The following is a 27,343-nucleotide window of genomic DNA, read 5'->3' as shown; positions in this document are numbered from 1 at the left end:
GCTCAGCACATCCCCCCCCACCCCCGCCCCGGTCAAATATGATTGGTTGAAGTGGTAAACCTTAATTAGAACTTTGCCTGGGGCAGAAGCTTGCCCTCCCCCTTTCTTTCTTTTCTTTTTCTTTTTTTTTTTTTTTCCTAACCTTGAACCTGGAAGGATGCTCTGAGAGTCAACTGCCAGAGAATGAACCAGACAGCGGAAAGTAGAGCAAAGAAAGAGGTACAGGAAAGCAAGCCCTGATGACATGCTTTGAGGCCCCTTGATCAAACTGCACCTGAAGTCATGATATTTCCAAATTTGGATCAATAGATTTATTTTCTGCTTAAGCAGGTTGAATTAGGTTTTCCATTTGCAATAGCAAAAGTCCTGCCTGACAGGGTCTGAAAGTTTCAAGACTCCCACAGGTAAATGTAGCTCAGGATCCTGTGAGTGGCACAGACAGACTTGAGAGACAACAGGAGACAGCTGGAACCAGGCTGTTGCGGGTACCCACCGACATGCAGAGAATTTGATCTGTTTTATGTTGTTCCAAAAAGGAGAACCAGGAGCAAACGTCCGAGACATTCATTTTACCTCAGAAGGAGAACTTTCAGACAAGCAAGACCATCAATATTGGAGTAGCCTGCCTCAGGAGGGAGTGAGCGACCCATCCCTGAAGGTATGCGAGTGGTGGCTGGCAACCCTCCGGCCCGAAATTTCCAGAGGGGATTCAGGCATCGGGTGGGGCTGGGGTAAAGGGATAGATGCTGCCACGTGCGGCAGTGGACATTGGCCACACTAATGTGAGCGTGACTCCCCTCTGGCCCCTGTGAAGGTGGGAGCATGAAGGGATCGGGAGCGGAGCCTGCAAATTCACAGCCTTCCAGCCCCAGGGGGCCTCCAGCCCGGAGAAGATGAGCAACCAAGCTCTGCAGCCATCTGCTAAGAAACACCACAGGGAGGGGACAGCAGGGCCAGCTGGGGTGCCGCCGGGCTTTGGGTGAGCACCCTGGGGGTCACAGCCATCTGGCTGGGAGGGCTGGGCGCAACCTGGAAGGGAGACAGGCAGAGGGTGAGAACCTGGGGGCGAGCAGAATCGCCTGCCCCCTCACGGCTTTCCCCACTCAAAGCTCATTGCCACCTCCCATGTTTTCTCCAGGTTGACCCTCCCACCAGCCCACCCTGCGGGCCCACCACACCAAGGCCCGTCCATCCTTCTTGACCTATAGCTCTCCAGGCTGCCTCCGACCCACACGGGTCCCTCCTCCACCTCAGGAGTCTCAGCTCCACCCGCCCCCCCCCCCCCTCCGCCCTTATCAGTGGGTGTTGGATCTCCCCGGCTCCGCCGGGCTCTCCTGAGGGCAGGGGCCGAAGGCATCTTTCCATCCCTTGTCCCTCCTGCAGGGTTGGCAGAGTGGAAGCCTCATGACACCCCTGCCGTGGCTCTGGCACTTTCTGACACCCTGCACCTTCCTTCTGGGACCCGGGCCCCACCGAGTCAGACTGGCTCAGGCAAATAAGGAAACTAAGGCCACTCTGATACTCCCCCTTCTGTCTTGGCCTAAGTGCCATTCCCAGCGAAGCGGAAGGCCACGGAGCCGCGGCTGGACACCCCTCCCGGCCGGAGCCTGCCAAGCCTGCTGTGTGTGGTTGGGTGGGTCACGGAGCAGTGAAGGAGGCGCTCTTACCCTACAGGATGCTGCAGGGACGCTTCTGTGGCCGCGTGGGCTGGGGGCACAGGACGGCCCGGATCGCCTCATCAAAGACAGTCTTCAGGCCTCGCTGGGTGAGGGCCGAGCACTCCAGGTATTTTACCGAGTCTGGCGGGGCGGTTGGGGGGGGGGGGGCGGGGGGATGGCAAGAGGGCAGAAGCCGAGGTCAGGGGACAGCCCTGGGCAGAAGCCTCTCCCGAGCCACACACTGCCAGGCCGTGGGGTCGGGTAACCACTGCCCTTCCCCTCCACTTCCTCATGCCTGGAACAAGGAGCTTGATCTCAAGAGGAGAGGCTAAGACCCACAAGGGCAGGTCTGTATCTTTCTTAGACATGGGAACCCTTAATTTGTGGAAGGCAGGCAGGCATTTGGAAACATTCCTGGGCGGGGGGGTGGGGGGGGACCTCGAGCTACAGTGACTGAATCTCTCCACACCTCAGTTTCTTCTAGAAAACAGCCGCATACCCGCCTCTATGCCTCCCCCAGGAGGCCCGAGGCGCTCGTGGCCCAGGCACCAGGACCTTCCAAATGTCATCTGACCATTCCTTAGCACCACCTCATTTTACAGACAGGGACACCGAGGTTCATAGGTGGGGAGTCATCTGTCCAAAGCCACATGCTGGATGTTTCTCTTCCCCCCTCGGGGCGGCTGGGGGCTATCAGTGAGGGAGCAGGATGAGAGAGCTTTCCCTCCCCACTGAGGGGATTGGCCTTCTCCCACCTTACGGCTCAGGGCAGGAGCCTAGGGCCCAGATGGCCAGAAAGGCCAGCTGAGCCCCCACTCCCAAGGCCAGCATTCCCTGACCTTCTGGAAGGAACCTGTGTGAGTTCCCATGACCACTACAGCACAGTTTCCCTGAGGTAAGGAACCCCAAAACCCCTTCTTTGAGAGGGCTGGGGGCTGATTTCAGGAAGAAAGGGAAAGAGAGGGGCAGGAAGGAGAACTTTGCCCCCATGCTGGAGTCTGCTCTTCTGGGGTGGGGAAAGGAAGCAGACCAACTCTGATGGGCACCTGCTCCCTGCCAAGCCCTGAGCTGGGTGCTTCCAAAAAACCATGTGAAGAAATACTGTGATTCCCCACTTAGAGATGAGGAAACAGGGCAAGAGAGAGGGGAAGCCTGGGTCCCAGAGACACACAGCTGGGGAGAGGGAAGCCAGGACCTCCGAGGGGGCAGCCCCTAGAAGGAGGAAGCCCACAGATGACCTGGGTTGGGAAGAAAGAAAAAGTGGGGCAGGGACAAGGAAACTGTCTCCGAGGTTCAGAGAGCATGTCACTTGCACAAAGTCACATGCTGGATGTCTTCCCTCTACTCGGGAGCATACTCCCACCAGGGAGCATGGGCAGTGGTCCCAGGGCCTGGCTGGGAGGGACAGAGTTCCCTTTGGTTCAGTCCGGGAGCCTCATCACCTTATAACCCTCTGTGCCTAGAAGGGTGTCGCTGGGCATCTGGCCACCGTCTCCCTGCAAGGGACCATAGCCAGTGTCCACTTCTTCCACACCCACCAACTGCCTCCTCCCTGGAACCTGCCTCCCTCTTGCTTTTCTTGGCCCAGCAGCATCCAGAGCAAGGGTCCTGAGCAGGGATGCTGCGCTCCCTTCAGCTCTGTTTCTGACCACCCTCGGACTCTGGGCAGCCCCCTTCTTTGTGCCTGAGCCTCCCATCAGTCTAGGACATGGTGACCTGGGACAGCTTGTCCAGCTGAGGCAGGTGGGGCAGAGGAGCTGCAGAGGGCGTGGGGGCAGGCTAGGAGGCGGCAGGTGCCCCTGATCGCCATGACTGATGGAGCCAGGCAGCCTGGCTTTGAATCTGGGCTCTGCCCCAGCCCGGCTGGGTGGCCTTGAACCAGTGGCCCAGCGCCCAGGAAGTGCTTGGTCTTGGTCAGCCAGCCGTGACTATAGTGATTATCGGCTGGGGCCTCGACTCCACAACTCGCCACCCCAGGCTCAGCCAGAGACAGCTGTTGTCCGCCTCATCAGGCCCGCAGGTCTCCCGGGCCTCCCCTTTGGCCTAGGCTGGTCCAAGTCAAGTTCAGAGTCGCTGCCCCTGCCCCACCCTCACTTGGGATCAGCTCCCGGAGAGATCGGCTAGGGACCAAGGCAGGACCCCGAGCCACCTCCTTACAGAGGAGAAAGGACCTTTGGGGATCACTCGGGCCAGCTTGTGCAGACGGAGAGAATTAGGCCCAGAGAGGGGGAGCCACTTTCCCAAGGTCACACACACCATCAGTGCTAGAGCCAGGACCAGCCTCCAGGCTTCCAGCCCCCTTCTCCTTGTCCCAAAGCACAGGCTTTAGAAGGAGATGGGTCACATGCTAGCTAGAGTGTCAGCCCTGGGCAGAAGGAGTTGGGGGGATGCGCTGGCCGGAGAACAAGAGAATGCAAGGGTACAACCCCCATATGTGTGAGGAAAGCCAGCAGGCCGAGGAGCCAAAGACCCCAGGACGGGGCTCAGGACCCAAGGCTTAAGAGGCAGCTCAAGGCCCCCTGAGGAAGATGGCCCTGTCGCTGGACTAGGCACAGGAAGGGGGAGGTGGCAGCTGTGGTTTCTCTTCCTGTAGCGATGTGAGTCCCCAGAGCCCTCCCAGTTCCGGCGGAAGGAAGAGCGGTGGGGCTGAGGCAGGCCTGGGGTGGGGAGGCCCTACCTACTCAGGGGCCAAACCCTGGGCCCGCAGGACCCTGTGGCAAGGCAGAGTGCCCTGGGCCGCTGGGCCACTGCTCATAGTGCTCAAACCCGGCTGGGGATGCCAGGCTCTGGGGCAAGTGTCCCAACCCCCGGCTGCAGGCGGGTCAGGACTTGGCCTGGGACAGCAGGCCCAGGCACCACGGGAGAGGCCAGACCCACCAGTCACGGCCTCCCTGGCGCCGGCAGCCTCGAGCCCCCACAAGGAGACCCCCCAAGCCAGCAATTTGCTGTCTTGCGTTCAAATCCCAGTTCTGCCACCTCCTGGCTGTGTGACCTTGAGAAGTCACTTTAGTTCTCCGGCCCAGTGATCAGGAGGCAAAGAGCAGTTGGGCTGAGGAGGCGGGCCGGGGAAAAGGTGGTGAGGAAGAGGCAGCAGGGAAATCACCCTTCAAACTAAGGCAGAAGCACCTCCTCCAGGAAGCCTTCCTGGAAAACCTAAGCTCGACTTGGCTGCTCGCGACCACAGCACACGTCACTCTATCCCTCCCCTTGTCAGCTCCAATGCGCTAATGTCAGCATCTGCTTGGGGAGTGTATATACTATTACTACCGCCACGACCCAGCCGGGGGGCTGCCTGCACGCAGGTGCTGAGCCAGGGGCCTCCCGGGTGTGAATTCATTTGATTCCCCCAACCACTGGAAACGGTCACTATTGCCACGTTCTGCTGGTGAGGAAACCCAGGCACGGAGACGCAGGCGGGGTCGCCCAGCCAGCACATGGCACAGCGGCCCGGGAGCCCCCCTGAATCCCCAGCGAGGCCGAGCCGGGGTCCTCCTGCAGCCAGCTCCCCTCTCTGAGCCCGAGCCCGTACCAATCTCCTTGGCCAGGGCCAGGCCCTGCGGGTAGGTAATGGGAGCCAGCTTCTTCTCCTTGAGCCTCTCGATGGTGTCCTTGTCGTCCCGCAGATCCAGCTTGGTGCCCACCAGGATGATGGGTGTGCTGGGGCAGTGGTGTCGCACCTCAGGGAACCACTGGGAGGCGGGCGGGGCGTGGGAAGAGGAGGGGCACCAAGGGCGAGAAGAGGAGAGGGGGCGCGAGGGGGTGAGGAGAAGACGCGTGAGGTGGTATGGGGCGGGGGGCGCGTGGTTGCAGGAAAAGAAGAAGCAAGATTTCGTGAGAGATAAAAGGCGGGCAGAGGTGCGGGGAGGAGAGAGGGGGCACGGTTACAGGGGGTGGGGGGGACAGCTAATGACCCCAACCCCCTCTGAACCCCCTCTGAGTCTCACCCCCAGTGCCGGTTGGCACCGGGGACGCCCTCTGCCCACACGCTCTGCGGCCCCTCCCTCCCTCCCTCGGGGTCACCTGCCCCAAGCCCCCAAGCCCCCAAGCCCCCAAGGCCCCCAGGCCCCCAGGCCCCAAGGGCCCCGCTCTGTGCTGCTCACCTTGGCCCGGACATTCTCGTAGGAGGCAGGGCTGACAAGGGAGAAGCAGATGAGGAAGACGTCCTGGGGACAGAGCAGGCAACGGTCACCCATGAGAGGGGGCCTGGAGGCATCCCGCCCGGGCCCTTCCACACTTGGGCAGCCCCTGAGCTGTTTGTTTACGCAACCCTTCCGAAAGGCCTGTCCTAAGTGGTGAATCGTCACGCGACCCTCTGCAGTCAGTGCCACTACCACTCCATTCTACAGATGGGGAAAGTGAGGTCAGGGGCTTGCCACGGAACCCGTACTCCCCACCAGGCGCTCACTACCTGTCATCTGGTCAGAAGCCCTTCCCTTGCCAGCCTGGAGGGAGAACCAAGGACGCTAGGGTCTAGCAGCCACAGATGCAGGCTTGCCCCCCATCTCTCCCTCCCCTCCCCAGCACCCCTGGGATGCAGAGTCCGGGGCTCCCTACTGGGGCCCCATCCAGGGTCTGCCTGCCCCACCCACGGGGAGCCAGGGGGCTGCCAGAGCCCATGAGGCAGAGGGGCTGGGGCGATGAGCACAGTGAGAGCAGGGAGACCGAAGGAGGGCGGGCAGGGGCGCGGGGAGGAGGCCCGGCTCCTCCCAGGAGGGCATTGCTGAGATGGGCAGGGTCCCCAGCCACCGGCCCCAGGGCGTCCGTCCCCAGCGGCAGCAGGCTGAGCTCCGGCTGGAGGCGGGAGGGCAGGGCAGCTCACCGTCTGTGGGTAGGAGAGTGGCCGGAGGCGGTCGTAGTCCTCCTGCCCTGCCGTGTCCCACAGCCCCAGGTTCACGGGCTTGCTGTCCACCATCACATTGGCTGAATAGTTGTCGAACCTGTGGGAGGACAGTAGGGTCAGTATCGCTCCGTGCGGAGGCCGAGACCCAGGGAGGGGTGGCCATGGGCAGCCGCATGGTGCTGGGCACTCAGCTTTTCTTTTGTTTCCTTACCGATTCATTACATTAAAAAATTTTAAATGCAGGTAAGCATCAAGAGGAAAATATTGTCTCCAATCACCTTTCTGCCCTTGCCTGTCCTTTGAGAGGTGATTTTGTGAGGCTGCACGCCAGTCCCCCTAAGGCTTGATCCGACTTTCCCCACCTCCTCTGCTGGACTGAGGTCGGTCACCCCCGTGGCAGGTGGGGTGCCCCCCGAAGCAAACCCTGAGCCGAGTAGCTGGTACAGTGGCAGGCTCGGGAGGGGAGTGGGGAAGAGACAAGGAAGGTCAGTCAGTGAGCCGTTACTACTGGGGCCATTGAAGACAGGGCGCCCCTGAGGGGCACGACCTGGGGTCTCTCTCCAGCATCTCTGAATTCCACTGGCACAAGGATGGCCTGCGGTGCTAAATCCCTGGTCTTCCAGCCCACCCCCGAGTGCACGCTGAAAGCCGGCTGTCGCAGACAATTTCAAGAAATGCCACCAGCACACACAGGTAGGACGCATGCCCGAAGGGTGCTGGGGCAAGGGGTGCTGACAGTGATCGCCAAAGTCTCCCACTAGCACCAGGGAGGCCTCCAGGGCAATCAAACGAGCTTCCAGGTTTTCTTTTAATTCAACCCAACAGTATTTCTCACTACACATACCCCTGAGAGAAAAGTGCTGGTTTCTCAGCCTGTGGGAAGGAAGACTGGGATCAGAGAGGTATAGCGACCTGCCCAAGGCCACACAGCCAGTGAGTGAACAAACTAAGTGAGAAACCAGTTGTGCGCGATTCTAGCATTCCCTGCCGCGTGCCCCAGCTATGCTTCCACAGACGCCCTCACCTCCCGCCCATGAGGGCCAAGGATCATCATTCTGTCTCTCCTCACTGAGGCCACCCATGAAGGCCCTACTCTGCGTCCCCTGCCCCGCTCCATCAGGCTCCTTCTCCTTCTCTTCCCCTCATACACCAGCCAAACCGTCTCCTGGGCAAGGCCTGCGCTGCCCACCTCCCTGTACCTGCTCCTGCCCAGAATGCCCTTCCCCACCTCTCTTTGTCCAAACATTCCCACTTACCCTGACCATGCACTCCTACCCACTCTCCAGGGATTTTGTTCCCGTCTGTGCCTCTTTCTAGAATACCCTTCTGCCCCCTTTGACCCTTGTCTCCTAGTCACGCTTCAAAATCGTGCCCAGGCAGTTCCTCTTCTGTGGGGCAACCTCCAGGCCACCTTCTTCCCTGTGGCCCACCTGGAAAGAGCCCATTGTTCCCTCCCTCAGGCAACCGCTCGATCTTGACTTAAACAGGCAGTTAGTGTGTCTCTGTCTTGCCAGGGGCCATAGGCTCCATGTGGGCAGGGCCCATGCCTGCTTCATCTCTAGGCTCAGGCCTGGCACCCAGTGAGTGCATCAGAATTAAAGCAAACTGAACTGAAGCCCTTGGAATGCCCTTTCCTCCAGGAAGCCCTCACAGAATGCTGCTCAGGGACAGGCTGAAGAAGCCCTAATGCTTCAGAGTGACTCCAAAGACACCTGTTCTGAGAAAGACACACACACACACACACACACACACACACACACACAAAAGCGAGTAGCCGGATATTTTCAACACATCATGCTTATTCATCCATGGAGTGTTCCAGTCACCTCTCAGTTCCACAGATGACCCGCTCCCTATTGCCTGGAAGCTCCTACAGACACTCTTCCTCTGACTTCCCACTCTTCTTCCTCCCTTGCTCCTCCGCCCCGCCCACCGCCCCCCCCACCCCGTGCCCAGCTGACTCTTACTCACTCGCCTCTAGCCCCATCTCAAGGTCACCTCCTCCAGGAAGCCTTTCCTGGCCCCCAGCCAGTCCAGGCCCCAGGCCAGCAATCTGTGCCAACAGCAGGCACCGTGCCTGGCTTGCTCCTCACGGCGCCCTGAGGCCAGCACAGCATATGCCACATAGCCGGTGCTCTGTGTACCAACTCGAGATGCCACCCACACTGCCGTGGGACATCAGGAAGAAGGAGCTGTCCAGGGAGACACCACTGGGCATGATGGAAAAAGAAGCACCTGCGTTGTCCTTGGCTTCGGTCAGAAACATTCCTTCGGGACACACTTAGGGTGTTGGGACACTCTCCTCTCTAATGTCCAGCCTGAAATTCTGATGCCAAAAAGCCTCCCAAGATTCCTTGAGCCAAAGCCATGTGTCCTCGTGGAGCCATCCCCAGGGTCTCAGGGGCCGTGGCGATGGGGAAAGAACAGGGTCCTGGGATCTTGCAGCAGCACCAAGCACCAGATCTGGGGCTTGGCAGAAGGCTAGGGACTTTTCTGTGTTAGGTCTTGAAGTCCCAGGTAGCCTAAGACAAAAGAACCTCAAGTTACTCCCATCAGACAGATGGGGAAACCGAGGCCTCAAGATGTCAAGTAACTTTTCCAAAGCCAACCATCTCATAAGCAAAGGAGTTGGGATTCGGGCCTTGCTCCTTCTGCGACACCTGTTAGTGAGCAAGTGGACAAATGAACCGCAGGGGGTTGATTTCCCCAAGGACAGCCACCCAGAGCCAGGAGGGAACAGAGTTCCTTGTGAAGCCTCATCCTGGCTTTGTGACCCTGGGTGAGTCACCTGCCTTCTCTGAAACTCACTTTCTTCAAGGTGAAAAAAAAAAGTCCCTTCTCTTGGGGCCATTAGGAGGATCCGAAGAGACAGAGAACATTCAAGCCACCCCGTGGGGAGATGCTGGGCAGCTGAGTGGTCTCATTTTCAATGTCCTCACACATACCCGCTGGTCCATCCCCAGAGGCCCAGCCGCCAGAGCCTGAGGGATCGCTGCACGCGTGCAGCTGGGATCCATGCCCCCCGGGGGTCCCCCTTACTTGAGACTCACTGGCAGCTGGGACCAGAAGAACCTTACACCCCTACCCTGGCCAGCCCTCACCCCTTTTTCCAGATGAGGAAACAGGTCCACAGACAGGAAGGCACTTGCCCAAGATCTAACAGTCATTTGGCAGCAGATCTAGGACTAGCCTGGTTCCCCAATTCAGAAAATCTCACAGGCTAAACATGGGGGCTCTTTCATGGCTGGAGAGTCAGTGGTCTGAGCCTGGACGTGGGGCTTCCCTGAGCTATGGGAAGGCAGAGAGCTCATGTTTGCTGAGCACTCAGGGGTGTCAATGACTGTTCTAGGCCCTTCCTACTTAGACCACTTCAGTGGGCCCAGGGAGCCCAGCGAGCGGGTGCCACCCTTGTCCCCATGTTACACATGAGGGCACAGACTCAGAAACCAGAAGTGACCTGCCCGAGGTTACACGGATGGAGTGTTTTCACCCAGAGTCCGTGTGGCCTCTTTCTGCATTCCCAGGGCTACAGACCCAGCCCTGACCCTGGAATGGAGTAGAATAGGGGATTAGGGGCAGGAGGAAGGGGGCCCAGCACCCAGCATCACCTGATCACCCCACCCAAGCCCACCCTCACAAAGGAAGATGGTGTATTCAAGGAACCCAGAGGCCAGGGGGCATGCATGGCTGGTGACATGGGGACCAGGGAGGAGTGACCAGGTCAGGTGGGCGTGGACCCCTGCTGGGCCTCGGGTCTCGGTCCTCAGGGCAATGAGGCACTGTTGAGGGGCTTCACCGGGCAGGGGTGGGGTGGGGTGATGTGATCGTATTTGCATTTAGAAAAGGCTCCTCTTGGCCACTGGATGGAGAAGCCTTTGAGGAGGGTCAGAGGGGAAGCTGGGGGGGCCAGTGGGAGGCTTACAGAGCTAGCAGTGAGAGAGGAGGGTGGCTGCGGGAGGTGGGGCGAGGCAGGGGGGGGTGTCCTGGGCAGGGCACGAAGGGACAGGAGAGGGTGCACGAGCAGGGGAGGCTGGAGCCAGCCGAGGCAGTGAGGGAATCCCGCCCGTGGCAGCAGGAGTATGGGCGAGGGGCAGTGAGCGCCCAGCGGAAGACGCTGGGTCTCCTCCAGTCCATGCAGTTCCAGGCATGACTTGCCAGGAGGAGGTGAACTGAAGGTGAAAATCGAGTGCTGGCCAATTGGACCTAAATTAACCGTGTGTTCTTCCTTCCCACCAGCTGAGCCACCCACTGGTGGCCGAGTTCTGACACCTCAGAACATACCAGAGCATCCAGTCACTCCAGAGCGTCACTGACGTGCTCTCTCTGTTCTAGAAGCTGGTGCGATAGCCGTGAACTGGACAGACCAGGGCCCTGTCCTCCCAGAGCCGGCAGGGAAAGTCAGATCAGGAAGGACCATAAAGAACATCAAGCAGGGGGGTGGAGGGCTGGGGCCTGGGGGGAGGGAGGGACCACTTGAGACAGAGGGTCAGGAAGCTGATCCCTGAGCAGAGAACTGAGTGATGGGAAGGAGGACAGAGGAGTGGGGGAGGTTGGTGCATCTGGGATCCGCAAGGAAGCCCAGGAGTCTGGAGTCAGTGGGTAAAGGGGGGGTAAGTTAGGAGATGAGGCTGGGGTGCAGGTGTCATTCAGGGCTTCACATGCCAGGAGAGGAGAGGGTTTCAGACGTGAAGGGGAGCCATGGGAGGGGTTTAGGCCTGGACATGGCTGCATCTAATTTTCCTTTTTGAAAACTCGTCTGGGGTTCCTTTTGAGAATGGCTGTAAGGGAAAGGCAGAAGGGAGAGAGCCCTTATGTCACAGGCACGCAAGTGCAGGGTGCTCCTGCCATGTTTTGGTGTCCCCAACGCCCGGCACAAGACCACCCACACAGCGGGCTTCAATCCCATCTGTGGCATGGGGGGGTTGACCCTGAGCTGTTAACCCCCCACCCCTGGCAATGAGCTGAGCTCAGCTCGCCTGCTTATCTGGTTGTGAGCTGGCACATATGCCTCCCGGCCCCAGGAAACCCTTCCTGGCCCTGAGCCCTAGCTGCTCTCCCCAGCTTTATCTCTGTACCAGAGATCTCTTGTTTCCCCCAACTCCGCTCTCCCCAGCGGCCCCCACCTTCCAATGTCAAGGGCTCAGCGTGACTTATCTCCCCCTCCCTGTAACAGGGGTAACAGGCATTGTAGCAGGAGCCCCGGAAGGAGGGCTTGTCCAGAGCTGAGCATCTCGGTCCCGGACGACACAGGAGGGTGACATGCAGGACCGGCACATCCTCTGCAGGGGCCAAGGCAAAATGAAAATGCAAGATCCGTCGTGCAAAGGTCAAGAATTTCAAGGTGGCCCTAGTGTCTGTCTCAGCTCCCCAGAGTCCTGGGAAGGCAGACCTTGCCCGGTTCATTCTATCTGGCCCACAAGGGTGTCCAGTGTCCCGAGGCCACCAGGGGCCACCAGGGGCCACCAGGGGCCAGGGTGCTCCAAGTTGTTGGGAACAACTGGGTCTAGCCTGGTCTCTGTTCCTCCCACCATTTTGCACCAGAGAACATGCCTTTCGGCTCCCTGCCCAGGGGAGGCGCCCCGGCAGTGAGCCTGGGATTTCCCAGCCCAGCCCTGCCCTTATAAAAGGGGAAACTAAGGCTCAGAGAGGGGAAGTGATTGGTCTAAGGTCCTTCAGCACACGGGCCCCGGCCCAGCTGAGATAGGCAGAGGCAGGCGGCAGGCAGCCCGTACACGGCTGGTGACAATGACCTTCTGCAGAAGCTGCCTTTCCTCTGGCCTAGAGCCAGCCCTCCTTCAGCATTAGGTGGTGCCTGATAAACGCTTGATGACTGATGGCCAAGGGGCACACGTGGCAGGTGCGGAGAGGGACCAGCACCATCCCCAGGCCACCTGGGGACTTAGGAGCCAAGATGGGGGCAGAAAAAACAGTGTTCCAGGCTCCCTACCCCAGTTTCTTTGCCCTGTCCTTGCTGCCTGCCTTCCTCAGGCCCAGGCCGGGGTGCCAGTCAGTGTCCTGCAGGTCAGGCCCCTTGGCTGCGGTGAGCTTCAGCTTCCCCCGTGGGCGGCCCGGGTGGAATGCCCACCTCTCGTGAGGATCAAGTGAGGGCACTCCTGTGTGACGTCTCATGCAGGGGCCAGCACACAGTAGGCGCTCCGTAGATGGAGGGTAGCCCCTGTGGATCCTCCTAGGGCCTCTCCATGAAGTTCCATTGAGGTCAATTCAAAACGTGTCCAGCGTGTTTAAGACAATGCATGGATCATAGTGTGCCTAAGATACCGTGCTAAGCTCACGGGGTGACCCAAAGGAACTGGATGAGACTCCCTGCCCTCCAGAGACTCAGAGTCATGGGAAAGATCAGATAGAGTCACTCTGGGGAGTGAGAGGTCCCTCGGGCTGGATGAGAAAGGCTCCCAGAGGAGGGGCCCAGGAGCGGGCCTTGGAGGTCTTAGACACGTGCAAAGGAAAGGCACCCCAGGCAGAGGGAACAGCTTGAGCAAAGGCCCTGAGGTGGAAATGCCCAGGGAGTGTTTGGTGGGGCCAAGCAGACAGAACATGAGGCAACGTAAGGACAGTGACGCTGGAAGGGAAGGTTGGGAGAAGCCCGCCCGGAGCCTTGAGTGCAGTGCGGGGGGTGGGGACACTGTCCTGGGAGCGATGGGGCCGCCGAGGGCCGGTGCTTCCCCAGGTACCCTTCCCTCCCGAGGCTGCCACCCACGAACTCCTACATGGCCTCGAACGACGGCCCTGCCTCCACACCTGCAGGAGGGCAGGGCCTCCCACTGGCCTCCAGCTGGCACTGCCCTGTCCCCTAACAGCGGCTGTCCCACTGTCCTGGTGTCCTGTGTCAAGGCCCTTGACTGCCTCCTTCTCCTCCACCAGCCCACCCTCCCCTCCACTTCTCCTGCCGAGGCCTAGCTCGGAGGCTGCCCGTCCTGCCCCACCCGCCCACTCTCTCCCGCTCTGGGGGCCTGGGCACTGCTCCTCACTGCCCAGCTCAACCTTGCTTACCGCCTCCTGATGGGGTCGTCAGGCAGCTCTGCCAGGCAGAGACCCCCCCCCCAGGGGCCCACAAAGGGCCCGGCACACAGGAAGTGCCTGACAAGGGGGTGGGCTTGGTGATGCGTGTCTCCCCATCCTCCCGGCTCCCCGCCCCCCCCCCGTCGCAGGACTCACACGGTGGGGATGTACTCTCCGGGGAAAGCGTTGGTGGTGTAGCTGATGAGAAGGCAGGTCTTGCCCACGGCTCTGAAAGACAGGAGGTTCGAGAGGACAGCGGTCATGGGCCCTGCCCGAGACACTGGGAGTTTTCTGGGTCCCCTAAGCCCAGCCCTCAGGGAAGACCCAGGCCCACCTCTCTGGGCCTCAGTCTCCCCACCTGAGAATGCCAATATCAGTGGTCCCAAAACTGAGTCGTAAGAGTCATCAGGAGTGTTTGTTAAAGGGCAGACTTCAGGGTCCTCCCTTAGAGATTCTGATCCGTGGGTGCGGGGCAGAACTGGGAATCTGTATTTGTAACAAGCTTTCCCAGGTGACACCAGTGTGGCACACAGGGTTAAGAGCCCAGGAGCCCACTGAACCAGACAATACCCAGGGGCCTAACCAGGCCTCTGCCATCACAGGCCTGGGCTCCAGATACCAGCTCCACCACCGACCATGGCACAGCCTTGGGCAAGGCACTTAACCTCCCTAGGCATCAGTTTCCCCATCTAGAACATAGGGATCCGAGGCGTTCCTCCTCCTAGGAGTGTGCTGAGTAGTAAATCAGAGGAAGCCCATAGAAGAAGCCAGCACCGTGTCTGGCAGAGCTTAGCGGCTAGTAGTCAACACTAGGGGAAGCCTGTCCCTCCCTCCTCTTCCCTTTAGAGCAGCCGTTAAGAGCATGGAGTTTTGAGGTCAGAGAGACCCAGCCTCACATCCCATGAGGTCTTGGGCAAATTACTTAACTTCTCCAGGCCTCAGTTTTCCCACCTGTAAAATGGGCCTAGTTTTAGGTTGGTGGGAAGACCAAATAGAGGGGGTGTGACTGAGTCCAGTGCCTGACACATAGCAAGCGCTAATAACTGCCGTGACGCGCGCTGTCTTCCCCCACCCTGCGGGTCAGCTGGGCTGGGAGGGGGCACGGGTGGTGCGGTGGGAAGGCTAGCAGCCAAAGGGGCAGCCCTGGGCCTTCCAGCCCCACTCCTGTATTGTCACTTCCTGTTCTGAGGAGGCCAGCCACCTTCTTCCCCCCTCTGCCCTTCCCAGAGCTTGCCACCAAGGTGACTTTGAATAACTGGAACGTTGGCTCTGCCCTCCCCTCCTCAGATCAGATACAGAGTGGAAGTGAACAGGGCTGGGCAGGCGGGCAGATAAGGCCAGGCCGGTGTGTCGGAATCAGCTGAGGGCTGATAAATGGACCCGCTCCCATGAGATCTGTCAGAGCCAAAGTCGGTCTGTCATGTCAGGGCCACTGTGACCCAGGCCAGGAAAGATGTGAGTCTCTCCAACCTCAGGCTGCCCCTCTGTAGAATGGGAGAGTTGGAACGGAGGCCTGACCAGCTAGAAATGCTGGAGTTTACTGGGTTGGACTCACAGGAAACGCCAGGATGCACCTGTAGGCTGTGCCCTGAGACGTTGCTGCTGGCTGGCTCCAGAGATCGGCATCTTAGACCTCATTCGAAAGAGGCCCGCGGGGACATGACAACCTGAGGTCACTGAGGCCCACGGGGACATGACAACCCGGGGTCCCTGAGATCCCACAGCTGAGAAAGCCCCTCAGCCCAGCCTAGCCCGCACTGACCCTCCCAATCACCCTCCCATGCCTTCTTCCCTCCACCTTCACTTCATGTCTCCCTCCCCCTTCTGCTCATCACCCACATCCCCCACACATCCTCCCCAACCAGGCAGGCTGAGGGGGGAGGGGAAAGTCAGCGAAGGAAGAGGGGGAGGAGGTTAATATTTATTGAGCACACTATGCACAGGACAGCCCCTCAAACTATGTCAGGTGACCCCACATCAATCCTGGGGGCGTGGCCTCTTCCCAGATGGATGAACTGAGCTTCAGAGAGGCTCTGTGGCTTGCCCAAGGACACACAGCAGTGCAAGCCATTGACTAGAGCCCAGGTCAGCCGGAGGACAAAGGCCAGATTCTTGGTTCTCCACCCCTGCCCCTGCATCCGCAGAGTTGAAGACAGGTCCCATGAGAGACCTGCTCCAGCTCTCAGGGTGCAGGGGAGGGACCCAAGGCACCTCCACCCTCAGTCCTGTGCCCTTTACCCACCGCCATCCAAGCAGCTTCCGGAGTGAAGTAGGCAAAGAGGGTGAAGCTGTCTTCTGCCCACCTCGGGGTCTCTCTCTGGGCCCCGGGACAAGAAGGGAGAACCTCCTCCCACTGCCTCCCAGGGACTCCTACATCTGCAGGGCAGGCGGGTGTCAGGGATACCCCAGTAGAGAGCTTCAGCCAGGGAAGGAAGTTCAGCCAGGTACCTACCCATCTCCCACCACCACACACTTGATGGCCTGCATGGCGTCTGGGGCCTGGGAGGCAGCGCTGGTGACAGCTCAGGGCACGGAGAGGGTTTCTGCGGGCTCCAGGGGTTTGGAGAGCCTGGCAAGGCGCCCCGGCAGAGGAACAGCCTCAGTAGGACAAGAGGTAGGAGGAAGCGGAAGGGGAACTTACCCAAGCTGCTGCCCCAACAGCCGTTTGCAGAAGGCGGAGCATGCGGTCTGGCAGAACAGCTCGGGGCCCCTCAGGTGCTGGGCTGGAGCACCCGCAGGAGACCTGCTTACCCTGCCGACTGGGGCCTCACTTCTTGCCCATGGGGCAGGGCCAGAGTTGTTCTCCAAAGACTTCAGGCTTCCAGGAATTCAATTCATCTCAATTCTAAGTGAAGCATTTAATGAGTGCCTACTGTATGCCGGGCATAGTATCAGGTGCTGGTGAGTCTAGGGTGCAAAAGGCACAGCTGATCCCTGGGGAAGATGCGACCTGACACATGTCAGGGGGGATCTCCAGGGAGGGGACCTCAGAGCTACATGGAGGGAGAGCTGGGGCCCGTGAGCATTTGAGCCAGCACTTGAAAGCTTGCCAGAGAGAGGACACTCCCGGTGAGGGGATTGCGCAAGCAACACATAAGGTTCCCCCAAGCAGGTGCGGGCGTGGGAATCCCGGAGTGGGGAAGGATGGGAGATGCAGGGGGGTGGGGGAGCGGGAAAGGGGCGGGGGCCCCGCTGAGGGAGAAGAGGAAATTAAAGGGAAATGATGGGCAGTGCTCCACATGAGCCAGTCCTGTGCTCAAGGCAGACTTGGGAGACCAGGCGCCCTGGAACGAGGCTCCGTGGCACATTTTAACAATGGTCAAATGGGAGGGTCTGAGAAGGCAGCTGACCCACTAGGACCACCCAGCCTGAAATCAAACCCAGGACCAGGCGACTCCAAGTTCTTCTGGCACCTCAGCTGCTGAGGGGACAAAGCCGGAGTTCTGCTGCTCATGGGGAGGGTGAGTGCTCCCCCTTAGCCATGAGTCAATTTGGGATCTGAGCAGCACGGCCTCTCCCCGTGGGCTCCGAGTTCACCTGGCTCTTACCGTTCATTTTGCCACTGCTCCCCACACCCAAGGGAAGAAATAAGCAGAGCCACTGGTCACCCAGCCTGGACTGTCACTTAGGACGAACCAGGAAACCACAGGACAGTGGCCAGCTCCAATATGGGGCCAGTCAATAATTAAAACCAGCCAACAAACTTTGATATCTTTCCTCTGTCCTTTGCATAAGCTGAGCTGAGACAGTGGGAAACACTTCACGGTGCTCAGACCGGGTCAGGAAGGCCAGTGGCCCCCCCATGACCCACCCTGGGCTTCCTCCCTCACAAACCCCCTAAGGACTTTATTCTGGGTGCTCCCCTGTACCCACCTTCTTTTTCCCATCCAAAAGGTCTGCTAGCCCCTAGGGCAACCCCTGTTGATCTAAACAACAACAACAAAACCTACATGCAATGTGATATCCTGGATTGGATCCTGGAACAGAAAAAGAACATCAGTGGGGAAAGTGGTAAAATCCAAATCAAGTCTGAAATTGAGTTGACAGTATTGTCCCAATGTTAATTTCTTAGTTTTGACAAGTGTCCCGTGGTTATGTAAGTGATGTTGATGTAAGGGAAAACTGGGTGAAGGATATAGGAGAATTCTCTTACTATCTTTGTGACTTTTCTGTAAATCTAAAATTGTTCCAGAACAAAATGTTTATTTTTAAAAAAAGAAAAGAAAGAATAATGCACCTCTTTGGGAAGACACGGTATGACTTCAAAAGGGGTATATGTATGGGTTTTATCCCCCATTCACCCCCCCCTAGGGTGGGGCTTCCTTTTACAGTGAACAGCCTGCCCAACCATACAGGGCCCTGGTGGCCCTCCAGGCCGAGAAAGCCACTTCTCCGAGACAACCCAAGCAAAATCCTCCCTGACTTAGGGCCATCAGACTTCCTCCTGCATGCATTCAAGGATACATCACTTGAATACCTAGCATTGGGCTTGATACTTCAGGGGACGCAAAACCCAGCTTAGAAAGCTGGCCCCGAAGAACCTGTGCTCTGCGCTGAGTGACGCAGGTGCCCTGAAACCAGTCTCTTGGGATGTCCCGATCTGCAGGCGGCCCGCAGGCTGTGCGGACAAGGCCAAGGTTGGCAGAGGAACAAGAGGGGAAGTGAGCAGCCCAGACAGCAGCATCCGTGTGGACGCAGACTAGAAGGACAACAGCCACACCTGTGACATCCAGCGCGACACTCATGGCTCTGAGTGCATGCCTGGAGGGGGCTCTGTTGTTCCCCCACTTTACAGATGAGGAAACCAAGGCACAGAGAGGCTCCCTGACTTGCCCAGGAGGACACACTTGTGGCCACTACACTGGAAATAAATGTGGCTTCTCCCTCCTTCCACAGATGGGGAAACTGAGGCCCAGTCCTTGTGACACCAAGGCGAAGATGCAGCAGCCGAGGCCTCCTTGCCAATCCTCTCCACCTTTTTTCCTTCTTTTTTAAGTGTCCATATTGAGATATAGTTTGCATACAATAAATGGATCCATTTAAAGTGCATGATTCCATCCATTACACACCCATGAACCCCTCGCCATGATCAAGATATAGAACATTACAGAACATTTCCATCAGTGCGGGAAGCTCCTTCCCTCCCCTCACCACACACATAAGCTCTGATGTGCTTTCTGTCGTTCTACATCACTTCACATTTTCTAGAATTTCACCGAAGTGGAATCACCCAGTATGGGACCTTTCGCAGAAGCCTTCTTTCGTGCAGCATGTTTTGGAGACACGTCCATGCTGCTGCACGAGCCGGGCTTGTCCCCTTGCACCAATGGGCAGGCTCCAGCACGGGGATGTGTCTCACACTTTGGTTATTCTTTCAGTCTTGTCCTCTTTTAACCACACTGAATCACAGAACCGCAGGGCCTCTGGGCATGAATGCAGAGCTCACCAAAGGCCATGTTTACCCAGCCCCACCCTTGCACCACTGGTATCCAGCGCTTGATTCCACAGAGCCGCCGCCCAGCCCCTGCTCACATACCTCCAGTGACGGGGAGCTCATTTCCTTAGGAGACGGTCTCTTCCATCCTCAGGCACCTGGGCCTGTTACAAAACCCTTGTTCATTTCAGCCCCAGTCCACCTCCCTAGATGGTCCTCACAGAGGTCCTTGTTCTTATTCCGAGGCCATGCAGATCAGGGCACTCCCTCCTCCTCACCCCAAGCCTGAGGATTTGAGAGGCACAGCCTCCACCCAGTAATGTGCTGGTAAATGTTTAAACTTCTACTTCCGGTTTGATTATTTTTGCTGGGATCTAATCTTCCATGATATGAATGTATCAGAATGTATTTATCCAGTCTCCTGTGAATGGATCTGTGTGAGCTTTGGAAGGCTGGCTTTTTACAAACAGCTCTGCTATGATGCATGTGGACTCCCGGAGGTGGTGGGTGAGGTCTCTCTAGACATGGAGCCCCAGACCTGGAGGCCATGTACATCTTGGCTTCCAACAGAGTGAGGAGTCATGCTTCAGCAGCGCTCAGGGTCCACATCCTCGCCCACGCTTGGCCTTGTAGGCTTTATACTTCGGTCAACCTCATGGATGTGAACCGGCATCTCATTGTGGGGTTCTGGGGGGCTTTTTTAGATTATTTATTTATTTATTTATTTATTTTTAAAGATTTTATTTATTGATTTATTTGACAGAGAGAGAGCACAAGCAGGGAAAGCAGCAGACAGAGGGGAGGGGGAGAGGCAGACTCCCCGCTGAGCAGGGAGCCCGACAAGGGGCTCGATCCCAGGACCCCGGGATCATGACCTGAGCCGAAGGCAGACGCTTAACCAACTGAGCCACCCAGGGGCCCCTCTCATTGTAGTTTTAATTTATATTCACTTACTTCTGGTGTCATCGAGCATCTTTGCAAGTATTTATTGGATGTGTGTGTTTGCTGTTCCCTAAATTACCTCTTCATATTTTTTTGGTCCATTCCTCTATACTTTTATATTTATTTGGGGAAGGTATTTTTTGTATACTCTATATACTCTGATTTCCAAACTTAAATTGCTAAATGCATTACATATCTTTTTTCCAGTCTTTGGGGTGTCTTCTCATCAGTTGTGACTTTTAATAGTTTTTATTTGAATGTAGCTTCATGTAAACTTCTTCCCTGGTGATGTTGCTTTTGGAGTAAGTCATAAGAAATCCTTCCCTACACCCCCCATTTCATAAAGATGTTCTCCTATGTTTTCTTCTAAAACTTTTAAAGTTTTGGGGCGCCCAGGTGGCTCAGTCATTAGGCGTCTGCCTTCGGCTCAGGTCATGATCCCAGGGTCCAGGGATCGAGCCCCACGTGGGGCTCCCTGCTCAGCGGGAAATCTCCTTCTCCCTCTGCCCCTCCCCCCTCGACCTCTCTCTCTCTCTCTCTCTCTCTCTCTCTCTAAAATAAATAATATCTTTAAAAAAATAATAAAGTTTTTAAAGTTTTGCTTTTCATGTTCAAAGCTTTACACATTTGGGATGGATTTTAGGATATGGGGAGATACCGAGTTAATTTTGTCGATTCCATCACCGACTGCTCTGGCACAAAGCAGTGAGGCGCCCCCCCCCCCCACCCCGGCCTTTCCCCAGTGAGCCCGCCCACCTGTCTCCTGGCAGGTGTCTGCCCGGGTGTGAGTCCATGAAGCCAGCACAACGCTGCCTAAATTACCGAAATCCTATGCCAGTTCTCTATATCTGGCAGGGTAAAAATTCTCCTCTCTTGAACTTTTTCAAAATGGTTATCCCTGACCATTTGCTCTTTCGTATAAATTTGAGAATAAGCTTGTCAAGTTCTGGGAACTATGTCAGGATTCTAATTAGAATTCCGTTCAATGTATAGAGGAATTTGGGGAAAATTGACATCTCTGTAATATTCAGTCTTCCTACCCATTAACATGTTATAGTTCCTCTTTATATCTTTCAATAAAGTTTTATAATTTCCCCCCAGAAAGGTCATGCACATTTTCTCATCAGATTTATTCCTTGATACCTTATTACTTTCAGTGTCATTGTAACGAACACCTTTTAAAATTGCATTTTCTGTTGGTTGCTTCTATGCCGGAAAAATGTCAAATTTTGCATATTGGGCTTATATATATGGCCATATGGATGGAAATTCTTATTATAATTTATCTAGAGATTTTGCTACCAGCAAGTCTAAGACTATCTTCGTAGATAGCCTTCATTTGTGGAAAATGACAGTTTTACTTCTTCCTTCCCAAGTTTTATAATATTAATTTCTTGGGGTGTCTGGAGCCTTTACCACAGTGTGGAATAGATTCCGTGATGACGGGCATCTTTGTTTTATTTCTGATTTTTAAAAGAGTGCTTTGAGCATTTCACCATTAAAGATGATGTAGGCTCTTGGCAGATATTCTTATCCATTAAAGAAGTTTCCCTGTTATTGTTAGTAACAGCAGTTTTGTTCTGTTTTTATCATAAGGGTTTAATTTTATTGAATGCTTTTTTTCTGTGTCTATGGAGATGTGAACAACACTAATCCATTTTGCTGGTGTTCAACTACCCATGCATTCCTGCATAAATCCAACTTAGCCTCTCTGGGGAATGCTGCTGACCGTCCCTCACTAGCCTTCTCTTTTTAGTAACAGAGCTCAAGGACTTGCACCCTGCCATGCGCTCACCCAGCTCAACCAAATTTCTCAGTGTCCCTCCCAGTGAGGTGTGGCCTTGTGATTAAGTGTGGAGGGAAAGGGTGCGCATGGAATTAATGTGGGCAACTTCTGAGCCATCATCTCCTCGAAGGCTTAAACCATTTGTCCCGTCCATCTTTTTTGCCCCTCTCCCCACTGGCTAGGAAATAGAAATGCTGATGCAATCCTGGATGGGTGGGGGGTGGTAGATCAAGACCGCTCCCTCTGGACTTGAGACAGAAATACACTGTGTCTTCTTTCAAGCCCTGTGTTTTGGCGGCTTTTTGTTATCACAGCTTAAACTACACCCTAAGGAATGCTGTCCAGATGATTGTCTTGTGTATATAGTTGACTTCAACTTGCCAACATGCGGGCGGGGAGGGTCCCGTGTTCAACAGTGCAATTGGCCAGTCATGTTCCTTCCTTTCTCGTTTTGTCTTTTGGTGGGGAGGGAAAGGGGTAATCAAGGTTGTGCTAGTTTCAGTAGATGAGTTGGTGACGTTATCTCTTTTTCTTTAAAAAAAATCATTTATTTATTTATGGGGGAGGGGCAGAGGGAGGGGGAAAGAAATCCTCAAGCTGACTCCCTGCTGAGGGAGGAGCCCCAAGTGGGGCTAGATTCCAGGACCCCAAGATCATGATCTGAGCCGAAATCAAGAGTCAGCCACTTAACCCACTGAGTCACCCAGGGGCCCCTGACATTATCTCTTTTTCTAATTTTAGAGGAGTTTGGATAATATGAAATTATCTCTACCGTGAATGTTTTATGACATTAATAAAGCCATCTGGGCCTGGTTTTAGAATTATGTGAGAGAAGAAAGTAGTAGCTCTAAATTACTAAATCAATTTCTTTTTTTTTTAAGTTTATGGATTCTTCTTTTTTTTAAGATTTTATTTACTTATTTGAGAGAGAGAGAGGATGAGAGATAGAGAGCATGAGAGGGAAGAGGTTCAGAGGGAGAAGCAGACTCCCTGCTGAGCAGGGAGCCCGATGTGGGACTCGATCCCGGGACTCCGGGATCATGACCTGAGCCGAAGGCAGTCGCTTAACCAACTGAGTCACCCAGGCGCCCTAAATCAATTTCTTTAGTGGATACAGGACTATTTGGAATTTCTATTACTTCTGGAACCATCTTTTATATATTTTTCTAGAAATAGTTTATAGAGCTTTCTATTTTGTTCGGGTTCTCAAATTTATTGCTAGAAAGCTAGTCATAGTATTATCTTATAAACTTTTAGTGTCTCCTTTTTAATTTCTGTTATATTTCTTCTTTTCATTCCATATTGACTATTTTTGTTTCCGACCTTTGTTCCGAATTGCTCCCCAGATTTGTTAGTTTTACTAAGCTTTTCAAAGAACCAACTTTTGGCCTTTTTAATCCTATTATACAATTTTTTCACACCTAACTAATTTCTGTTCTTACCTTTATTTTTCCTTTATTTTTTTCCTTTGGGTTTATTGCATTATTCTTATTTTCCTTCTCAATTTTGAATGCTTAGTTCATGGATTTTCAGCCTTGTGTTCCTAATAACAGTTTTTTAAGGCTGTAAATTTTCCTCAGATACTTTAGCTGCAACCTACCATCTTTTCTTAATGGTGGTAAAAAAGACATACAATCTGTCACAACCTACAACTTTGATATGTAACATTTTATTATGTTTTAGTTCTATGTATCTTAAGATTTTCATCCTGATTTTCTTTTTGATCAATGAGTTATTTGAAAGTGTGTTCCTTTTCAAATTCAGGGAAGGAATTGTCTTTTTGCTAAGTTTTCTTAGTGGTATTGTGGCCAAAGAACATGGACTGCATCACACTAATGCTTTTAAATTTGTTGAGACTTGCTTTATGTATGAGCTACTATGAGGCTCATTTTTCCATAGATGTGTAGATATTCAATGTTCTCTATATGTCTAAGAAACCAAAGGTGTTAATTGCAGTGCTCAAATCTTTTCTGTCATTACAAATTGTTCTCATTTGTCTTGCTTGATCCATCAGCTACTAGAAAGGTATGTCCACTCTTCCACCGTGACGGTGACTTTGTCAATTCTCCCTGTAATTCTCTTCCTTTTTATTTTTGCTTTATAAACCCTTAGGCTATATCATCACATGCATACAACTTCAGAATTATTTCATCTTACTAAAAATGTGAAACCTTTTATTAAAATAGCAGCCAGCATTTTTAAAGACTTTATCATATTTATTATATTTTAAGTCAGCACTTAAAAATTATTATAGAAATAAGAGCTTTTAAAAAAAATGAGGAGGGCCTCTGCGGGAGTGGTGGGTGTTGTACACAACCATCATGGCGGCGGCCGGAGCCCCGGAGGGCACGGAGGAACCTGGCATGGACACGGAGGCCGAGACTGTGGCGACCGAGGCCCCCGCGCGGCCCCTGAACTGCGTGGAGGCCGAAGCCCCGGCGGGGGGCGGCGGCCGAGGACTCTTGCGCGGCGCGAGGTAGCCTGCAGCCGGCGCCGGCCCAGCCCCCTGGGGACCCTGCGGCCCACGCCTCGGTCAGCAACGGCGAGGATGCGGGCGGCGGCGTGGGCAGGGAGCCGGTGGACTTGAAGAGCATCTGGAATGAGACTAAACACGACGTGAAGTTCCCCCTCGATAGCACAGGCTCCGAACTAAAACAGAAGATTCACTCGATTACAGGTCTCCCTCCTGCCATGCAGAAAGTCATGTATAAGGGACTCGTCCCTGAGGATAAGACGTTGAGAGAAATAAAAGCGAGCAGCGGAGCCAAGATCATGGTGGTCGGCTCCACGATAAATGATGTTTTAGCCGTAAACACACCCAAAGATGCTGCCCAGCAGGATGCAAAGGCTGAAGCGAACAAGAAGGAACCACTCTACCGGCAGAAACAACACAGGAAAGTGTTGGATAAAGGAAAACCCAAAGATGTGATGCCATCTGTTAAGGGTGCCCAGGAGCGCCTACCAACAGTACCCTTGTCCGGCATGTACAACAAATCCGGAGGCAAAGTGAGACTCACCTTCAGGCTGGAACAAGATCAGCTGTGGATCGGCACTAAAGAGCGGACTGAGAAATTGCCCATGGGCTCCATTAAAAATGTGGTCAGTGAACCTATCGAAGGACATGAAGACTACCACATGATGGCGTTTCAGTTGGGCCCCACGGAAGCCTCTTACTACTGGGTGTACTGGGTCCCAACTCAATATGTGGATGCAATCACAGATACTGTGCTGGGGAAGTGGCAGTATTTTTGAAAGCACTTTCACCTCTGGCCCAGGACACTGACCCAAAGCGAAGGACATTGCTGGGAGAGGCCTACAGCATCCCTGGATTTCAGAGTTCTGGGACTTTGTTCAAAAACAAACAAAAAAACCTATATCCACTCTAAGGCGATGTGGTGACTGAAGCCAGAGGGGATATACTTTCACCATTAGCTTAATTTTTAACTTAAAATCACCAGTTCCCTTTTCTGGCAGTCAGCTTCATACCATTTTTAAAGTCCATACGGTGGAAATCAATAAATCTGAGTTCCGAGGAAAAAAAAAAAATGAGGAAACCCCTGGGAGGTGGGCGTCTCTGGCAGGCCCCCTGGAGGCATGCTGGGAACCCATTTGGGTGGAGGTCCACTCTGCTTTGGGTCAACTTCACGTTCAGCATCACAACCAAGAGAGGTGGCCGAAGATGGGTGGCTAGTTCTAGCAGCCCCCAGTGGCTGGAGTCTGGTCCCCAGCCTGGCAGGGTCCTCCCAGAGTGACTGGGCTCAAATTACCAGAGGGTGGATTCAGACAGAGCTGATGATTGTTTCCCATCCCCTCCCTCCCCCCACTCCTGCCCCTAACCCAACTTCCTGGGCCAGCTGTCCGTTCTAGTCGTCTCCCTCCTGGTAGAGGGACCATATTTGGGCCCAAGGGCTCCGTGGGGCAAATTCCAGGTTCAGGGAGGGGATTTTCTCCTAGGAGACCCCCATGAGGCCCTAGATGTGAGTGCAGACCCCTCTCTTCATCAGGGGCTTTCCTTCTGCCCCAGACACACCCAGAGACCCAGCACAGCCAGGCTCCCACTGTCCCCTGCCCCAGACCGCAGGGAGCACACCCAGGCCACCCTCCTCCCATTGATGGGTGGACAGAGCAACTCCTTCTGGATCCTGTGCAGGGGCACCCTGCTCCTCCATTTCATATACCTGCTCCTAGGACGCTGTCTTGGCCTTGCTCTTCACACCCTGGGGACCATCGCAGCCACTCCAGGGCCACCATCGCCACCCTGGAGACCTGCTGAAGATGCCCTCACCCGACCCCAGATGCCCACCAGCTCCTCCAACTCAGCATCCCCCCATCCCTCCTCCCAGTACAACACAACCATCCCGCTCCCCTAACCTGGGACCTAGACAGCACACCTTTTTTTTAAGTTTTTTGGTTATATTTTAATATTTTCACATTACCTCTGAATGAGTAATACATTCACTTATACGTATGCAGAAGAGCTTATTATAAGTCAGCCTTCTGACCCACCGCCCAGCCACCCAGTCCTTCCTAGAAGGTCACCTCCATTGCCAATTTCTTGTGTGTCCTTCCAGGGACCTTCCAGCAGAAAAAACAGCATTCTTCAGTTCCTTTCTCTGACCCCAAAAGGAGCTGACGATACCCAGTGTCCTGCACTTTGCTGGCTTTCATTGACTGTTTACCTTGAAGTTTGTTCCGTATTCATTCGGAAAGAGCTTCCTTCCTCATTTTCGAAGCTGGATTCCGTTGCTTAGGCGTGCCAGAATTATTCTGATTAGTTCCTATGAAAGGGCAGGTGGGTTTCTCCTCCGCCTTTGGCTTCTCCCACAGCGCGCCCACGTACAACAGTGCACCTGCGCCATTCTGCGGGCGCTAGCGTCTGAAGGCCCTGCCCTTTGGGAAGGCTGCTGGGTGACAGGGGTTTCCTTTGTGCCACATACCCTCGCGGGGTGTTGTACCCATTCACCTTCCCACCAGCGGTGCAGGAAAGCTCATCTCCCACGTTCTCACCAACAGTCATTCAGATGACTTTCTTATTTCTAATGTTCCTGGAGGCAGTGCTATTGTGATGGAGTGTTGATTTGCACTTCTTTTAGTACCAGTGAGCATTTTTCCAGGCGGTTAAAAGCCATTTGTATTTCTCTTTTCTGTGAACTATGTTTTCATACCCCATTTTCTTATTTGGTGTCCGGGCTTTTCATTGATTTCCATATTAGGGAAATTAGCTCTTTGGTCATCACACAAGTCGTGTTTTCCCAGTTCCATCACTGGCTTCAGCTAATGGCGGTTTGAGCCATGAAGACACTTTCATATTGATATTGTTCTGTTCATTTGTGATTCTTAGAAAGGTCTCGGCCCCTCTGAAATCACATTTAATAAAAGCGTTCTCCTACAGTGTTTCTGCTTGCAGTGTTAAGGTTTAACTTTTTACATTTGGTTAGTTGCTACATCGCGCAGAGCAGATGCTACTTTGCTTTTTTTCCAGGTGGCTACCCATCGACCAGCACCATTTACCCTAACAGTGTATTTTCTCCCCGCTGACTGAAAAGCTGTGGTCAGCTGCTACCCGTTCGTTCATGCGTTTGAATATTCCTGGATGGGGCAGCGTTCCCTTCGCTCAGCCCCAGCACCAGGCCCCGTCAGGGCCCCGTGGTTCCCCCTCCTAT

The 27,343-nt window shown here is 54.8% G+C and overlaps 2 protein-coding genes across 3 annotated transcripts; one reads left to right on the top strand and one right to left on the bottom strand.

Annotated features, from left to right (window-relative positions):
* Positions 1–296: 296 nt before the first annotated feature.
* On the bottom strand, positions 297–16,149 carry RAC2 (Rac family small GTPase 2). 2 transcript variants are annotated; one of them, XM_027594893.2, is made up of 7 exons: positions 15,971–16,149; positions 13,675–13,746; positions 6,478–6,595; positions 5,759–5,821; positions 5,188–5,347; positions 1,668–1,799; positions 297–1,029 (listed from the first exon to the last, which is right to left on the bottom strand). In XM_027594893.2, the coding sequence occupies exons 1-6, from the start codon at positions 16,003–16,005 to the stop codon at positions 1,669–1,671; spliced, it is 579 nt and encodes a 192-aa protein (XP_027450694.1). In that variant the 5' UTR covers positions 16,006–16,149; the 3' UTR covers positions 297–1,029; position 1,668. The 2 variants fall into 2 exon arrangements, with proteins under 2 accessions (XP_027450694.1, XP_027450695.1); XM_027594894.2 differs by lacking the exon at positions 297–1,029 and adding an exon at positions 2,158–2,161 and having other exon boundaries at positions 1,739–1,799; positions 15,971–16,116.
* Positions 16,150–23,971: 7,822 nt separating this feature from the next.
* Positions 23,972–24,996, top strand: LOC113922776 (ubiquitin domain-containing protein UBFD1-like). Its single transcript, XM_035721783.1, is given in 2 exon segments — positions 23,972–24,121; positions 24,123–24,996. Coding segments are annotated over 2 exon segments (930 nt in total). The 5' UTR covers positions 23,972–24,001; the 3' UTR covers positions 24,933–24,996.
* Positions 24,997–27,343: the final 2,347 nt, after the last annotated feature.

This window comes from Zalophus californianus, chromosome 9 (genome assembly GCF_009762305.2).
Source record: "Zalophus californianus isolate mZalCal1 chromosome 9, mZalCal1.pri.v2, whole genome shotgun sequence".
NCBI lineage: Eukaryota > Metazoa > Chordata > Mammalia > Carnivora > Otariidae > Zalophus > Zalophus californianus.
This window is presented reverse-complemented; position numbering and strand designations above follow the sequence as displayed.